The 16,305-nt window shown below is 49.0% G+C and overlaps 2 protein-coding genes across 2 annotated transcripts in view; both read left to right on the top strand.

Moving 5' to 3' along the window:
- The window catches only part of LOC310642441 (C-type lectin lectoxin-Lio2-like), a 310,859-nt gene that overhangs the window by 234,205 nt on the left and 60,349 nt on the right, over positions 1–16,305 (top strand). The gene's annotated exons all lie outside the window — the stretch shown is intronic.
- MIOX (myo-inositol oxygenase) lies at positions 533–14,657 on the top strand (the record flags this gene model as incomplete). Its single annotated transcript, XM_083366585.1, has 11 exons — positions 533–661; positions 4,060–4,199; positions 4,342–4,420; positions 6,563–6,643; positions 8,704–8,866; positions 9,645–9,712; positions 10,156–10,265; positions 11,703–11,770; positions 12,259–12,308; positions 12,754–12,866; positions 14,549–14,657. The coding sequence occupies 11 exons, from the start codon at positions 533–535 to the stop codon at positions 14,655–14,657; spliced, it is 1,110 nt and encodes a 369-aa protein (XP_083222711.1).

The raw sequence follows: 16,305 nt of genomic DNA, 5'->3' as shown, positions 1-16,305 counted from the left end.
GCCCCCCTCATGACTCGTGGACTTCAATTCCCAGAATTCCTGAGGCAGCCATGCTGAGGGGAAAGGGAGAGGTTTCCAAGCTCAGCCACACTGGCTCAGGGATTCTGGGAGTTGAAGTCCACCAGTCATGAAGGGGCCATAGTTCCCCCATGCTGGCTCAGGAATTCTGGGAGTTGAAGTCCACCAGTCATGAAGGGGCCATAGTTCCCCCATGCTGCCTCAGGAATTCTGGGAATTGAAGTCCACGAGTCATAAAAGAGCCAAGGGTGCCTACCCCTGGTATAGGGTTTCCTGCCTGAGCAGGGGGTTGGACTAGAAGACCTCCAAGGTCCCTTCCAACTCTGTTATTCTGCTGGGCAAGGAAGTTAAGCAGGATTATTAAAGAATGAGAGTCCTTCTGCAACTCCAGGGATATAAATAGGCTGAGGAATAACAGAAGCCTCTGGGCCGAGGTGAGGGCCTTCATCTGAATTCCCACAAATGAGCAAAACAACCTTGCTGACGTCGTCACCTGGCCCGGTTCTCAACCATCATGAAGGTCCCACCAATTGGCCAACCTTTCTTCACGCCCTACGTGAATCTGCTCTTCCTGGAAGAATCCTTGGTGGCCCGATGTTTTTCTCCCGTTTTCCCTCCCCCAACCCAGCCCTCCTTGACCCACGTGAGGAAGTAAATAACATCTCCTGGCCCCGGACCCACGGATGGAGGCCTGGCCACGCTCCGGTGGCTGCCCCTTGCTCTGATGAAGGCAGTGACCGAATCTCAAGCTGTGCTTGGCTTGGAGGCAAATTTCAATTCCAGGGGCAAAGGAGATTGCCCCCCCCCGAATGCCAGGGGAGCACTTCTCCTTCTAGCAAATGTCAGACATTAATGGTTTGCTCCACGCTGGAGAGGAGTTTGGCCCTGGTGGGTTAACGGATGACTTATTGTCCCGTTAAGACCGGCTTCCCTTGCATAAAACCAAGCGTTATAAACACTGGAGAAGCAGGCAGGCAAAGAGATAGTCCTAAGACTGCTGCCTTCCTCTGCCTCTCGTCTCCCCCAACTGCAAGGATGAAGGTGGTTGGCCCGGTAAGTGAAAAACACACACACACACACACATACACACACACACACACTCAATCCCAGCCGAGCAAAGTCTCTGGGTGAAGGGGAAGTCACAGGAAGAGGAAAGGAAGGATCCTGGTTGGGAAACAAGAGGCTGCATTCATACAACGTGCTGGATCACACAGCTTGCTAAACTGACAGAAGGTAGAATAACAGAGTTGGAAGGGGCCTTGGAGGTCATCTAGTCCAACCCCCTGCTCCAGCAGGAGACCCTATACCACTTCAGACAAATGGCTGTCCAGTCTCTTCTTAAAAAACCTCCAGGGTTGGAGCATTCACCGCTTCTGGAGGCAAGGAGTTCCACTGGTTAATTGTTCTCCCTGTCAGGAAATTTCTCCTTAGTTCCAGGTTGCTTCTCTCCTTCCTTAATCTTCATCTGTTCCTTCTTGTCCTGCCTTCAGGTACTACCCTTGCTTGCCTTTGCCACAGTCTTTATTATTATTATAAAACTTTTATTCATTAAACATGAACCTCAGTCAACTGAACACTCAAATTGACTGGCACTAATGGTTGACACGGGTTGCTGCCAGCATCCTAGGTATCAACTAGGTATCTCCTTAAAATGTAAGATGATGATGATGATGATGATGATGAAATAGAGTTAACTGAAACAACAGCAAAAATAACACAGCTGATTGCGGGAAATATGAAATCCATGCTTCTCTGGAGGGTCTAAGCCTTTTTGTTGGCCCAGGGTGGGATCCAGAACGATCCCTGCTCAGGCCCACCTCACAGGTCTACAAGTTGAAGGAGATTCAGCTTGTGGTGCTATTCCCCCTCCCTAAATTCATATCCTCTGTTGAAACCAAGCCCGGCTCCTTCCTCAAGCAGCGAAAGCACCTCACCCCTTCCAGAATCTTCTTTTCCGCACGAAGATTGTTAATGGTGATCAGCCATAATAGCAGGACAAGGTCACCTATGTCCCTGCCGTTGACCAGAAAATCTTGGTAGCTCTTCAGGCAGCTTGGAAGACAGACAAGCTGGGTTAGCGTTGTGACCCTGTGGCCTAATACAGCCTTACTGGCTGGGGGATTCTGGGAGTTGAAGTCCGCAAGTTGTAAAAATTGCCAGATTAGGAAACCCTTATTCTAGGCAAAGTGAAATGGCCAGAAATCCTGACATTCCCTTCAACGTTTATTGGCACGAGAGTTAAGATGTGCAGGACCCAAATTTTAAATATTTAGATAGACTGCTGAGCTCTTTGGTCCTAAAGGTAAAGGTAAAGGTTCCCCCGCACACGCGTGTTAGTCGTTTCCGACTCCAGGGGCCGGTGCTCATCTCCATTTCAGAGCCGAAGAGCCAGCGCTTGTCCGAGGACGTCTCCGTGGTCATGTGGCCGGCATGACTAGACGCCAAAGGCGCACGGAACGCTGTTACCTTCCCACCGGAGTGGTCCCTATTTTTCTACTTGCATTTTTACGTGCTTTCGAACTGCTAGGTTGGCAGAAGCTAGGACGAGTAGCAGGCACTCACTCTGCTACGCGGCACTCGGGATTCGACCCACCAAACTGCCGACCTTCTGATCAACAGGCTCAGCGTCCTAACCCACTGAGCCACCGCATCCCCTTGGTCCTAAGGCTACAGGACAGCAAAGTGAGAGACATACAACATCACCCAAGCTCAGCTTTGTGTCCAGTCTAAAGTTGCAGGATCCAATCTGGGTCGGTCACCGGGACCAGAGTCTTCCAAGCAGTGGCGTAGCGTGGGGGGTGCAGGGGGGGCCGGCCGCACCGGGCGCAACATCTGGGGGGGGCGCGCTCGCACTCACAGCTCTCTGCCCCTGCCTGGCTCATTCACTCTCTCTCACTGCAGTGCTGGCTGTGCGAATCCGATCCGGGTCGCCGCCCACTGTGGAGGGGGTGTGTGCCAGGTGTGCGGTGCGGTGCGGAGAGAGAGCGAGGGACTATCTGGGGGAGGGACAGTGCAGCGGCCGCCCAGCGCAGCGCAACTAATCTAGTGGAAGAGACTCGAGTGCTAAAATCCACGGGTTAGGGGGCGCAAATTACTTGCCTTGCCCCGGGTGCTGACAACCCACGCTACGCCACTGCTTCCAAGCTTTCGGACTCAATGGAGCCCATCTTCAAGGAAATTCTCTCTAGCAGGGTGTGTATGCGCTAGTCTCAAGGGCCACGTAAAAGCTTTCCTGCCCAGTGTGCCTGGCAAACTGTCTCCATCCCAACATATCCCCTGTATCTTTTTCTCAAATGTTGTTCTGTATCTTGTATCGTGTTCTCAAAAACAGTAACTGGGAGAGTCCTGGTGGACGGTCACTTAAACATGAGCCAGCAGTGTGCAGCAGCAGCCAAAATATCTAACACAATCCTCAGTATAGAATCAAAATCATGTGAAATATTAGCGCCTTAGTAAGGCCACACCTGGAATAAAGCATCCAGTTTTGGTCACTCCGTTACAAAAAAAAAATGTTGAGAAAAAGTGCAGAGAAGAGCAACTAGGATGATTAAAGGCCTGGGGAATAAAACATATGAAGAAGAAGAACGGCTGCAGGATTTGGGTATGGCCAGTCTAGAGAAGAGAAGGACAAGGGATGACACGATAGAAGTCCTACAATATTTGAGGGGCTGCCACAAAGAAGAGGGGGGGGGATCAACTTGTTCTCCAAAGCGCCCGAAGGCAGGACAAGAAGCAACGGATGGAAACTAATCAGGCATAGAAGCAACCTGGAACTAAGGAGGAATTTCCTGACAGTGGGGACAATGGAACCTCTTGCCTCCAGAAGTTCTGGGTGCTCCATCACTGGAGGCTTTTAAGAAGAGACTGAACAGGCCACTCATCTGAAATGGTATAGAGTCTCCTGCTTGAGCAGGGGGCTGGACTAGAAGGCCTCCAAGGCCCCTTCCCAACTCTGTTCAGATTGATATTGATTGATATTATATTATAGCAAAACAAGGATGTGCTCGACCAGCTAACCTCTCCGGGACCCTCTTTCCTCAGCCATGTCAGTCTTCAGAGACTCCGCAGGATGACAATCATCTGGAGAACCCAAAGTCCAAAGAAAACTTCAGGAATTTCAAGGTCAGTGAAATTCTGCGTCAGAGGAACGATGCCTCTATTTTGTCCCATGGTTCCAGAGGGTCAGGTGGGAAAATGCACCAATTTTCCAGGAAAGACATTCCTGCTAGGCAGGAGATTGGGATTAAAAATATGGATATATTTGAAAACCACTTCATAAGTTAGAGGCAATAGCGCAAGAGTGTGCAATTTCTGTCCTGGCAGGGACCACCAGGAGCTGAGGCAAAGGCAACGGAGGCTGGAGAGAGAGACATGCAACAGGGCCCCCAGTTTGTTAGAACAAGTGAGAAGGTCACAACAGCTAGTGGGATTGGGTCCTTGGTGGTGTCTGAGCTTGTTTGGAGGAGGAGGAGGAGGAGGAGGAGGAGGAGGAGGAGGAGGAGGAGGAGGAGAAGGAGGAGGAGGAAGGAGAAGAAGAGGAGGAGGAGGAGGAGGAGGAAGGAGAAAAAGAGAAGGAAGAGGAGAAGGAGAGAAGGAGGAGGAGAAAGAGGAGAAGGAGAAAGAGGAGGAGGAGGAGGAGGAGGAGGAGGAGGAGGAGGAGGAGGAGGAGGGAGAAGAACTGCAGGGTCCTTAGTGCTCTGAGTTTGCTGGTTTTCTCACAGACGTTTCATGACCCAACTAGGTCACATCATCAATGCTAGAAGGGAGTGGGGTTTGCTCTCTTAATATGTACAAATGGTTTGTCCTGTCAATGTTGGTAGAAATCTTTGTGATGATCCCTGTTATTTACTGAGCTTGTTTACTGCTTTGTGTTAATCTCTGATTATCTGGGTGCTGATTGCCAGTCAGGAGGTGTTGCGGTCATTTAGCTTTGCGACTGCCTCTTTTGAACAGGATGTAGTTGTTGTTTATCTCTGTGTGCCTGTCGATGGCCGATTTGTCCGAAAGCCAGGCTTCCAGGAACTCTCTAGCACTTTTGGACTTGACTTGGTCAACACCTAGTCTTGGAATTGAAGTCCACCTGTTAGGAATTGTTGTGCAGTGGTCTCCTTGTGCTAGCAAAGAGTTGCACAGACAAGGAAGGGTACTGAGAGCAGTAAGAGTCACACAGTAACCACAAGAATAACACTGAGTTGTGAAAGCAAAAAGTACTTTACTTTTGAGGTGGTGTAAAAACAAAAATGCACGGTCAAAAATAAACAGTCCAGGTCATACACAATAGCAACAGTCCAAGGAGTATTCCAAATACAAAGTCTTCTTACCGGTCCATAGGTCAAATAAACAGTTGTTCAGGTTTAACACAGTAGTAAACCAACAGTACAGCAAAACAGTAATAGTAGAGAGAGCAGTGAATTCAGAGAGAAAGAAGCTACGTTCCTAGCTCCCTCTTATGGCCATGAGAACACTTACACACCCATTGGCCAATTAACATCTTAAAGTCACAACATCATAGTTTATATATTTTCAACCCAACTATGTAGGCTATCACCATATGCCTAACACCACCCATCTTAAAAGTGGCCAGGTTTGAAGAACTCTGCCTTGGATTAATCTGTGAGGTGATCTCACGATGAATCGTTAAAGGTGCTTCCAAGTAAAGGCATCATGCAGAGATGCAATCATATTAGCTTTATTCAATGATAGATCAAAGAGAAAGAAATACTTGGCATGAAAGCATTCATGCCTGCATGTGAGAGAGAAATAAAATCAAGATAGCATTACATAACTAAAAACAGAAGAAGGACTAGGAGCTAGGAGTAGAGGTAGAAGCAGAGTTAGAACTAGCACAAAGAGCAGCCCCTCGTGCAGAGGTATTTATGGGGGGTCTTGGTCCCTCCCTGACCATAAAACTCTCTCGCCAATGGGGCTGTCGGGGTCTGAGACCCTTGGCTCATCAGTGGAAGCAAAGAAGCCTCTTTGCTCCCATCTGATGACCCTTTTGGGGAACTGCCAATGGCTGGCACAAAACATCTAACAATTCCCCTTCTTGCCAGCCAATGACAGGGACCAGTGAATGTATGTGAGGGGCGAGCAGGTGTCATAGACATGCATAAAAACATTCAGAAGGCCAAACACAAACGCTTACACAGAAGGTTGTGCCGGTCAATGGGAACAGGTTTGGTAAACAGATCAGCTATCTGGTCAGCTGTATTACAGTGCTCAACATGTATAAAACCCTCTTTGGCAAGCTGTCTGACATTTTTATAGCATATGTCTATGTGGCGAGATCTAGATCCTACTGCATAAGCCTCCGAGATTGCAATGGCGGCAGTGTTGTCCTCTAGAATTTGGATGGGCAGAGGGGGAGATGCCCAGATGCTTGTTATCAGCTCATTGAACCAAGTCAAATCATTGGCCGTGTCTGACAGGCTGGCATATTCAGCCTCGGCCGTGGAGCAAGAAATAAATTTTTGCTGCCTAACATGACAAAACATCTAACATAATCAATGTTACTCACGGCAGTATTTCCAAACTGTCATTTCAGGATGGGGCGCTGATTGACCGTGTGCATCACACATACCTGCTCATGCACACCCATCAGACGGTGGAATTTGTACAGAAGAAGGTGGGTTCACCCAGGCAGACCCTCCTCTAGGGAGGGTCTCTCGGGCACCAAGCACAGTTCAACAACATCCAGGTGATATCAGCAACAAGCCAGGCCTATCTCGAGTTTTGGGGGGCTGTATGGATTGCCAGCAAGAGGCCCATCAAAGTCTGTCTCCCCACTTCAAAAAAAAAGAGAGAGAGAGAGAGAGAGAGAGAGAGAGAGAGAGAGAGAGAGAGAGAGAGAGAGAGAGAGAGAGAGAGAGAGAGAGAGAGAGAGAGAGAGAGATGTTCTGGGTTTCTTACCAAGCTGGTCTGATATGACTTGGTTTTCTTCAGATCCTGCCTCACTTTCAAAATTTGACTAACCCAGGGGTCTTCAAACCTGGCCCTTTGATGACTTGTGGACTTCAACTCCCAGAATTCCTCAGCCAGGCACGTGTGCCTGGCTGAGGAATTCTGGGAGTTGAAGTCCACAAGTCATCAAAGGGTCATAGTTCCCCCATGCTGGCTCAGGAATTCTGGGAGTTGAAGTCCATGAGTCATGAGGGGGCCATAGTTCCCCCATGCTGGCTCAGGAATTCTGGGAGTTGAAGTCCACGAGTCATGAGGGGGGTCATAGTTCCCTCACGCTGGCTGAGGAATTCTGGGAGTTGAAGTCCACAAGTCATAAAAGGGTCATAGTTCCCTCACGCTGCCTGAGGAATTCTGGGAGTTGAAGTCCACAAGTCATAAAAGGGTCAAGTTTGAAGACCCCTGGCCTAAACAGTTAGAGCATAGAATAATAGGGTTGGAAGGGACCCTGGAGGGGTCAAGCAGATAGACCCTATACCATTTCAGACAAACAATTGTCCAATTTCTTCTTGAAAACCACCAGTGTTAGAGCACCCACAATTTCTGGGGTCAAGTTGTTCCACTGTTGAATTGTTCTGTGAAGAAATTTCTCCCTAATTCTCCTAAATAGAACATAGAATAACAGAGCTGGAAAGGGACCTTGGAGGTCTTCTAGTCCAACCCCCTGCTCAAGCAGGATACCTTATAACATTTCAGACAAATGGCTGCCCAGTCTCTTCTTAAAAACCTGCAGTGATGGAGCACCCACAACTTCTGGTGGCAAGCTGTTCCACTGGTTGATTGTCCTCACCGTTAGGAAATTTCTCCTTAGTTCCAGGTTGCTTCTCTCCTTGGTTAGTTTCCATCCCTTCTTTCTTGTCCTGCCTTTTGGGGGCTTTGGAGAATAAGATTACCCCCCCCCTTCTTTATTTTCTACTCATGAAGTATTCAGACTTGCTGTAAAAAAAACCTCCTTCACATAAAATGAGAATTTTAGTTCATTGAACGGTCCTGTGTCATCCTTCCAAAGAGATATTCCCAAGCATGCTTAAAACCACAGTTAAAAGCCCTTTGCAGAGTAAACTGGGTTTAAACTGCCTCGTGTCGTTAAAGGAGGTTTCTCCTTAGCTCCAGGTTGCTTCTCCCCTTGGTTAGTTTCCATCTGTTGCTTCTCGTCCTGCCTTCAGGGGCTTTGGAGAATAGGTGGAAACCCCCCCTCCTCTTCTTTGGGGCAGCCCCTCAAACACTGGGATGCTGCCATCATATCATCCCTAGTGCAGGTAGTAGTCCTCAACTTAATAACAGTTCGTTTAATGACCGTTTGAAGTTGCAACGGCACTGAAAAAAGACCATTTTTCAAACTTATAACCATCATACCATCATACAGGTCATGTGATCAAAATTCAGACATTTGGCAACCGGCTCCTTTTTACGACGGTTGACGCATCCCAGGGTCGCGCGATCCCCTTTAGCGACCTTCTGATTGCAAAGTCAATGGGGGGGGGAAGCCGGATTCGCTTAGTGGCCATGTTACCAAGATAACAAGTGCAGTGATTCACGTTATCTGCGTTACCTGCTCAGCCACTCTGTCAAAAAAGGTCATAAAATGTGGCAAAATTCACTTAACGAATGTCTCAGCCGCCGAAACGTTGGGCTCAGTTGTGGAACCGGTCCCTGGTGCCCAAAAGGTTGGGGGAGGGGCTCTGCTCTAGTCCATAAAAGTGTCTCCTCACAGTTCCCTCTCCCTAGAACGAGCAATACGGTGGCTGCAACCTCCGTCAGATGACCATCATGGAGGCCTTGGAGCTGCTGGACCATGTGGTGGACGAATCGGACCCCGATGTGGATTTTCCCAACTCCTTCCACGCCTACCAGACAGCAGAGGGCATTCGGGAGAAGCATCCTGACAAAGGTGAACCCCTTGATTAGACCTGGAGTCCCTAGGACAGGGGTAGGCAACCTTGGCTCTTTTATGACTCGTGGACTTCAACTCCCAGAATTCCTCAGCCAGCATGGGGGAACTACGGCCCCCTCATGACTCGTGGACTTCAACTCCCAGAATTCCTGAGCCAGCCATGCTGAGGGGAAAGGGAGAGGTTTCCAAGCTGAGCCATGCTGGCTCAGGAATTCTGGGAGTTGAAGTCCACGAGTCATAAAAGAGCCAAGGTTGCCTACCCCTGCACTAGGAGGACAAGAGACACACCCCGGCTTCCAACTGGATGCAGAAAATGGCAATTCTAGGAGGCTGTTTGATGTCCCTGCAAAAATTTGAAGGATCAGATTATTTGGGTGTCTGTTCATGCCTAGTTTCCAACTCCTAGAGATGATGGAGTCCATCATCCATAATTCCCCATTCTGCCATGGCAGAAGGTGCTCTGGGACCATTGGTAATGGTAGAGTGATGCTATCCCAGTGTGTCTTCAACACATGGAGACCTCAAGCAGAGCAGGATCTTTTCCAGGGAGCCATCAGCCCTCCTTGTGGTCACCAGGAGAGGAGAATGCTCAGCTGGACCTTTCTGCATGCGAGCCCCTTCTTCCTCACCCTCCAGATCTTCCTGGGTCCTGCTCTGATCCTGGCATCAAGAGGTTCCATGTGGCACTGGGTCTAAGCTGATGACCCAATTGAGGTCGGACGGACCTGACACAAGGGGCAAAAACAGATTCTCACTCTCTCTGCTCCCATCCTAGATTGGTTCCACCTGGTTGGACTGCTCCATGATTTGGGGAAGATTTTGGCCCTGGCTGGTGAACCACAGGTGAGATGAAGAACGAGGGGCATGGAAAGGGTCAGTATTCCCAAGCCCTGCCCCTTAATACCCAGTGTTTACTTTTAGGAGCAGAAAAATGAGAGTTATGCTCATGGATGGGTGAAGAACCTGAAGCGCTAGCATCTCCATTCAATACACATTGAGGAATCACTAAATCAAGAGATCTCCAAACTTGGCAACATTTAAGACTTGTGGATTTCAGCTCCCAGAATTAACTGGCTGAGGAATTCTGGGAGTCGAAGTCCACCAGTCTTAAAGTGGCCGAGTTTGGAGACCTCTGCACTAAATGAAATTTAATTGTACGCGTGTTTAATTGTACGCTTGCCAACGCTGAGGACAGAAGAAAGGGCTCGGTCCAAAGAGTAACACCATCAAGTAAATAGGAACCGAGGTGTTATGGGCTGTTTTTCTGATCTCGGTTGTTCCTACAGTGGGCTGTGGTGGGGGACACCTTCCCAGTGGGTTGCAAGCTGCAGGACTCGATCGTTTTCAAGGACTCCACGTTCCATGACAACCCGGACACAAGGAATCCTGTGTACACGTAAGCTCATGCTTGGTCTTGCCTTGTAGCAGTCTGGATCCTTGTCTGCCTGGTCATCCTTCCATTGTTGCCTCTCCATCTCTGATGGAAGAACTTATTTGCAATAGAGGTGAATATCTGTACCTCGGGTTTAGGATGCGGGTGAAGTTTTGTTCTCCGAGCTTGTGGGCTGGTTTCCGAACGTTCTGTTACCAGGCTAAGTAACAAGATCACGCAAAGTGTTAATACCACTTTACAAGGCCTTGGTAAGGCCACACTTGGAATCCTGCATCCAGTTTTGGTCACACGATGTAAAAAAGATGTTGACACTCTAGAAAGAGTGCAGAGAAGAGCAACAAAGATGTTTAGGGGGCTGGAGACTAAAACATGTAAGGAACGGTTGCTGGAACTGGGTATCTCTAGGTTAATGAAGAGAAGGACCAGGGGTGACAGGATAGCAGCGTTCCAATATCTCAGGGGCTGCCCCAAAGAAGAGGCAGTCAAGCTAGTCTCCAAAGCGTCCAAAGGCAGGACAAGAAGCAACAGATGGAAACTAATCAAGGAGAGAAGCAACTTGGAACTAAGGAGAAACTTCCTGACAGTTAGAACAATTAACCAGTGGAACAACCTGCCTCCAGAAGCGGTGAATGCACCAACACTGGAAGCTTTTAAGAAGAGATTGGACAGCCAATTTGTCTCAAATGGTATAGGGTTTCCTGGCTGAGCAGGGGGTTGAACTAGATGACCTCCAAGGTCCCTTCTAACATTATTGTTGTTGTTGTTATTATTATTATCATTATCTTCAGCAGAGTTTGGGGAATGTCGGTGTTGGTGTTCTTCTGTTAATAAGGGCCTCAGGTGTGGGTGTGTCAAGTGAGGGTCTTGTGATGGGTCAGGTGTGAGTCATCAGAGAGAGGCTTGTGATGGGTCTCGTGATGGGGAGGTTACATCAGGTCAGGGTCAATGGGAAATGAACTGCTGGTGGGAGTGGGGGATTGCGCGGGATGGTTGAGGATCGGTGCCGTCTCTGGTTGGCTGGGGGGTTGATTTGGATTCTGAGGGGATCGTTGTAGGCTGGTTGTAGGTTGATGTGTCTGTGGATGGCATTGCTTGTGGAGTGTCATGGAGTGTCACAAACCCATGAGCATGGTGGGTGGTAGCGTGGCCGCTGATTTTAGTGTTGCTCAGCAGATAAGAACTTCCCTGCTGAGGGACCTATAACATGGTGCCATCACATTGGCTCTGAAACTGGAGGCATGGAGGAAGGATGGCTACTGTTGGCATTTATCTAAGGCTTGACCAATGCCTGAGGAGCCACGTGCAGGTGGTCCTCCAGATCCTTGTCACCTTCTTCAAAATGCCTATGGAAACGCTCTTTCTTCTCCATTCTTCTCTCTTGCTAAAACTTCCAGACCAGAGAATCTGAGATCAGACGTTCTCCTTTTTTTACCTCCTCAGGACCAAATATGGAATTTATCAACCCCACTGTGGCTTGGAAAATGTCCTGATGTCCTGGGGTCATGATGGTAAGTGCTCTCCACTGCACTTCTCAACACACACACACACACACACACAAACCCCTAAGTGAAAGCGAAAATAAATCCTTGTTTGTCTGTGGAGATTCTCAATCATCCAACTTTGGTTGTCCCAAAGTTCCATCACTGGAGACTTTCAGAAAGAGACTAGACAACCATTTATCTGAAATGGTAGAGGGTCTCCTGCTTGAGTAGGGGGTTGGACTAGAAGACCTCCAAGGTCCCTTCCAACTTGGTTATTCTGTATAGGCTACAGAGTAGAAGAAGGATGGATGAGCAACGAAGGAAGCAGTTGAAGCAAGATTGCAACGTCTGCCTTCTCTAATTTGATGCTGTCCTCACGCCACAAAATCAAAGCAATTCTGGGAGTTGAAGTCCGACTTACCTGGAGGTCACGTAGGCTGGTCTGGATACAATTTGCAATTCTGCAACTAACTCTTTACCATTTCTTTCTTCTTCTTTTTTCCTACCTGCACCAGAGTACATGTACCAAGTGATGAGAAAAAATAAATTTGCCCTTCCAGAGGAGGTAAGAGACTGAGAAGAACAATCTACTTCCTTGTTCTCCATGGGATGGATGTGGGGGACAAACCCCCCACACCTTCTCTTCTCCGTTGGAGGGATTTCCAGGGTGCAACTTGAACTTGAGGTCTTCAGCTCTCTTCACTGTAGTTGACTCACCTTGCTTGAGGGGGTGGGAGACTGTGAAAATATGTTTTTGGAGAGTTATCCTTCTCCTGGCCCAGGTCAACCTATGATAGGTTCCTTTGATCTCACCCCAAACCCACCTGAAGGCCAAATGTCTATGGCGTTTCTCAACCATCCAGGTCATGGTTGTCCAAAGACAACCTCTGGTGGCACACAACCGCATTGCAGGTGCTCAGCACCCATCCTTGGCGATGGGTCCAGGTGGGGGCAGCTGCTGCAATGGTCATAGCAAATGTCCCTCCCTCCCCATCTCTTTGTGCCTGCAGGCCTTCTACATGGTGCGGTTCCACTCCTTCTACCCCTGGCACACCGGAGGGGACTACATGCACCTCTGCAGCACCAAGGACCTCCAGATGCTTCCTTGGGTGCAAGAGTTCAAGTAAGGAGCTCCAAGCCATGGGGGAAGGGAAGGACCAGGCTAGATGTGTTAGTACCACTTTACAAGGCCTTGGTAAGGCCACAATTGGAACGCTGCATCCAGTTTTGGTCACCACAATGTAAAAAAGATGTTGAGACCGTGATTTCGGCCTATTTGAAAGATCACTCGCAAGAACACTATATTATGGAATGGAGAAAATGGATCGAGTTTATCCAGAACAAGTATAGGGTTAAGAAATTTCATGTAGCATTTGAATAAGTCTTCTTTCTTTTTTTCTTTTTCTACTTTGGTTTTTCTATATATATCTAATTTTACTAAGGTTTGTTTTATCCTATATAAGCTAGAGAGTGATGATTTTTAGAGTTTATGGTTGTTAGTATATGGTTGTTTATGATTGTTTTTTTTTATATACCTTGTATTTAGCTCTGGGAAGTCGGGGGGGGGAGGGGGGGGAGGGGGGAGAGGTAGGGGGGGAGGGAGAAGGGAGGGGGAGGGGGGATTTTTAAAGAAAAAATTGTATGTTAAAACTTTTCAATAAAAAAAAAGATGTTGAGACTCTAGAAAGAACGCAGAGAAGAGCAACGAAGATGATCAGGGGACTGGAGGCTAAAACATATAAGAAACGGTTGCTGGAATTGGGTATGTCTAGTTTAACGAAGAGAAGGACGAGGGGTGACATGATAGCCGTCTTCCAATATCACAGGGGCTGCCACAAAGAAGAGGGAGTCAAGCTGTTCTCCAAAGCGCCCGAGGGCAGGACAAGAAGCAACGGATGGAAACTCGTCAAGGAGGGAACCATAGAACATGGAAGAACAGAGTTGGAAGGGATCCTGAAGGTCTTCTAGCCCAACCCACTGCTTGAGCAGGACAACCTATACCCTTTCAGACAAGTGGCTGTCCAGTCTCTTCTTAAAAGCCTCCAGTGATGGAGCAGCCATAACTTCTGGAGGCAACTTCCGTTCCACTGTTTGATTGTCCTCACTGTCAGAAAGTTTCTCCTTAGTTCTAGGTGGCTTCTCTCCTTGATGAGTTTCCACCCGTTGCTTCTCCAACCTAGAACTAAGCAGAAATTCCCTGACAGTGAGGAGAATTAATCAGTGGGGCAGAAGTGATGGGTGCTCCGTTACTGGAGGTTCTTGAGAAGAGATTGGATAGCCATTTTTCTGGAATGGCATAGGATCTCCTGCTTGAGCTGGGGGTGGACTAGAAGACCTCCAAGGTCCCTTCCCACTCTGTTCAACCAGAGCGGAGGCATTGCAATGCCCAACTTCTGTCTTGCACCTTCAAGAAGGTTATCTCCACAGCAAGCTTGCAGGTGCACAGAAGCCTCTTTGCTCCCCAGATGACTTTTCACATTCGTTTGCAGTAACGGTTTCTCTCTGGTTTAATGTTTGTTTGTTTGTTTGGCTGCTGCAGCCTCCTTCCCTCCCACCCGGCCTGGGGCAGGAGACCAAACCTGCCCTTTTCCTAGCAAAGGCTTTGTCTTCTGTCCTAGTCTTCTCCACACCGGTGGCCTCAGAAGCGTCGGAGATCCCTGGAGCAAAATGTTGGCTTCTTTCTGGCTTATCAAAGAGAGCCAACATCGGCACGGTTCAGGACAATGGGGAACCCCACCTCTCTGCCCCCCATCTTCCGGAGGGCTGGAAAATAACACCCCCCACTTCTCTGTCCCTCTCTTGCAGCAAGTTTGACCTCTACACCAAGTGCGAACAGCTTCCTGATCCACAGCAGCTGAAGCCCTACTACGAAGGCTTGATAGCCAAGTACTGTCCAGGCCAGCTGTCCTGGTGATGCCCTGGACCTCAACGCCTTTGGACCTTCTGCTCCAGCTTCTTCCTTGGCAATCCCAAAGGTGCTTTTTTTCCAGGAGGCAAGTGGACTTGGCTTTTCTTTGAAGACGTTTTGCTCCTCAACCAAGAAGCTTCTTCGGCTCCGACTGGATGGTGGGGAATGGAAGCACACGAGGATCTTCAGCCAACACAACGTAGGCGCACGCTTCAAACCCAAGGAGACACTAAGGCAGAAGCTTGTCCACCCCGAGGATACAACACCCAAACTGAACGTGGTATGTGCAGCACAATGCGGTGAGCCCTGTGCAGAACAAACCCATCGGGACGAGAGTCAGCCGTCCGCCTGCATTTGAAAGACAAAAGCCGCTCTTTGGAAGAAAGCCAAGAGGACAGAGAGGACCAGTGGTTTGAAAGAGGGGTCCAAGAGGCCCCCTATGTCAAAACCGAACAGCCCTCTGTCAGTGGAGGGAGGGGGAGGGATACCACATCACCCACCTTCGGTTTGCAACACAAACCCTTCCAGCAGCTCCAAGGAGGCTCCACACCCATTTGCACCACTCAGGTGACCCCGAGGGCACAGATAAACCTCCAAGTGGCCTCAAGGGCTCTCTAAACGGATGCAAAGGGCCAGCTCTCTGCAAGGAGTATAAATCCTTCCCTTCCCCACCATCCAGTCAGAACCTGAAGAAGCTTCTCAGATGAGAAGCGAGACGTCTTCAAAGGAAAAATAAGAAAGTCGAGTTGCCTCTCGAAAAAGCACCTTTGGGACAACTGTGACCTAGACTCTCCATACTCATTCCTTGGCAAACCTCTTGCAGCTGCCCTCCAGATGTGCTGGACCCCTGCTTCCATCATCCCCCCTCCCTCCCAGGAAGGCGAGGAGGCCTTTCTGGGTTACACAAAATGGATGAGGAGGAAGGGAAGGACCGGGGGCTTCCGTGGTCCGACTTGATGCTTGTTTTTATTTTAACCGTCCAGTCGGGTTCGACTCTCGTGGGAATCGTGGGCAAGGGCTCTCCACGCTACCCTGTCAATCACAGCTTCGTTCCCTTGTTGTACGTTGCCTCACTTTTGACCTTATCAAGCCAGCCTGTCCTTTGCTTGCCCGCTCGTGTTCCGCCGACCGCTCTTGGCCTTGCTGACTTTTCCAGTGAATTCGCACTCGGGACATGGCTAAAGTAAACCAGACTTGGGTGATTTTGGCTTCTAAGCGATGTGTCCGGTTTTATACTATTCAGCAGCTCCCCGTTGATTGATCTGGCTGCCCATGGGATACGCAACACAGAGAGTCCACAACGTATGGCCACAACTGAGCACCAAACCTTCCGTTGCTAAGTGAGATGTTTGTTAGGTGAGTTTGGCCCCATTTTGCGAACTTCTTGTGGATTGCTGCAGTCGTTCAGTTAGTGACACGGTTGCTAAGCGGATCTGGCTCCCCCCCTCCTTGACTTTGCTGGCCGGAAGGTCTCAAAAGGGGATCCTGTGACACACACACACACACACACCACGGGATGCTGCGACCGTCATACGAGTCAGTTGTCAAGCATCAGAATGTAAATCACGTGATCTTGGGAGGGAGGCTGCCACGGTCATAAAGCCCCTTTTCTCAGGGGTGTTGTAATTTTGGTCACTAAATGAACTGCTGTAAG

This window comes from Vipera ursinii (assembly GCF_947247035.1).
Source record: "Vipera ursinii genome assembly, chromosome: 6".
NCBI lineage: Eukaryota > Metazoa > Chordata > Lepidosauria > Squamata > Viperidae > Vipera > Vipera ursinii.
This window is presented reverse-complemented; position numbering and strand designations above follow the sequence as displayed.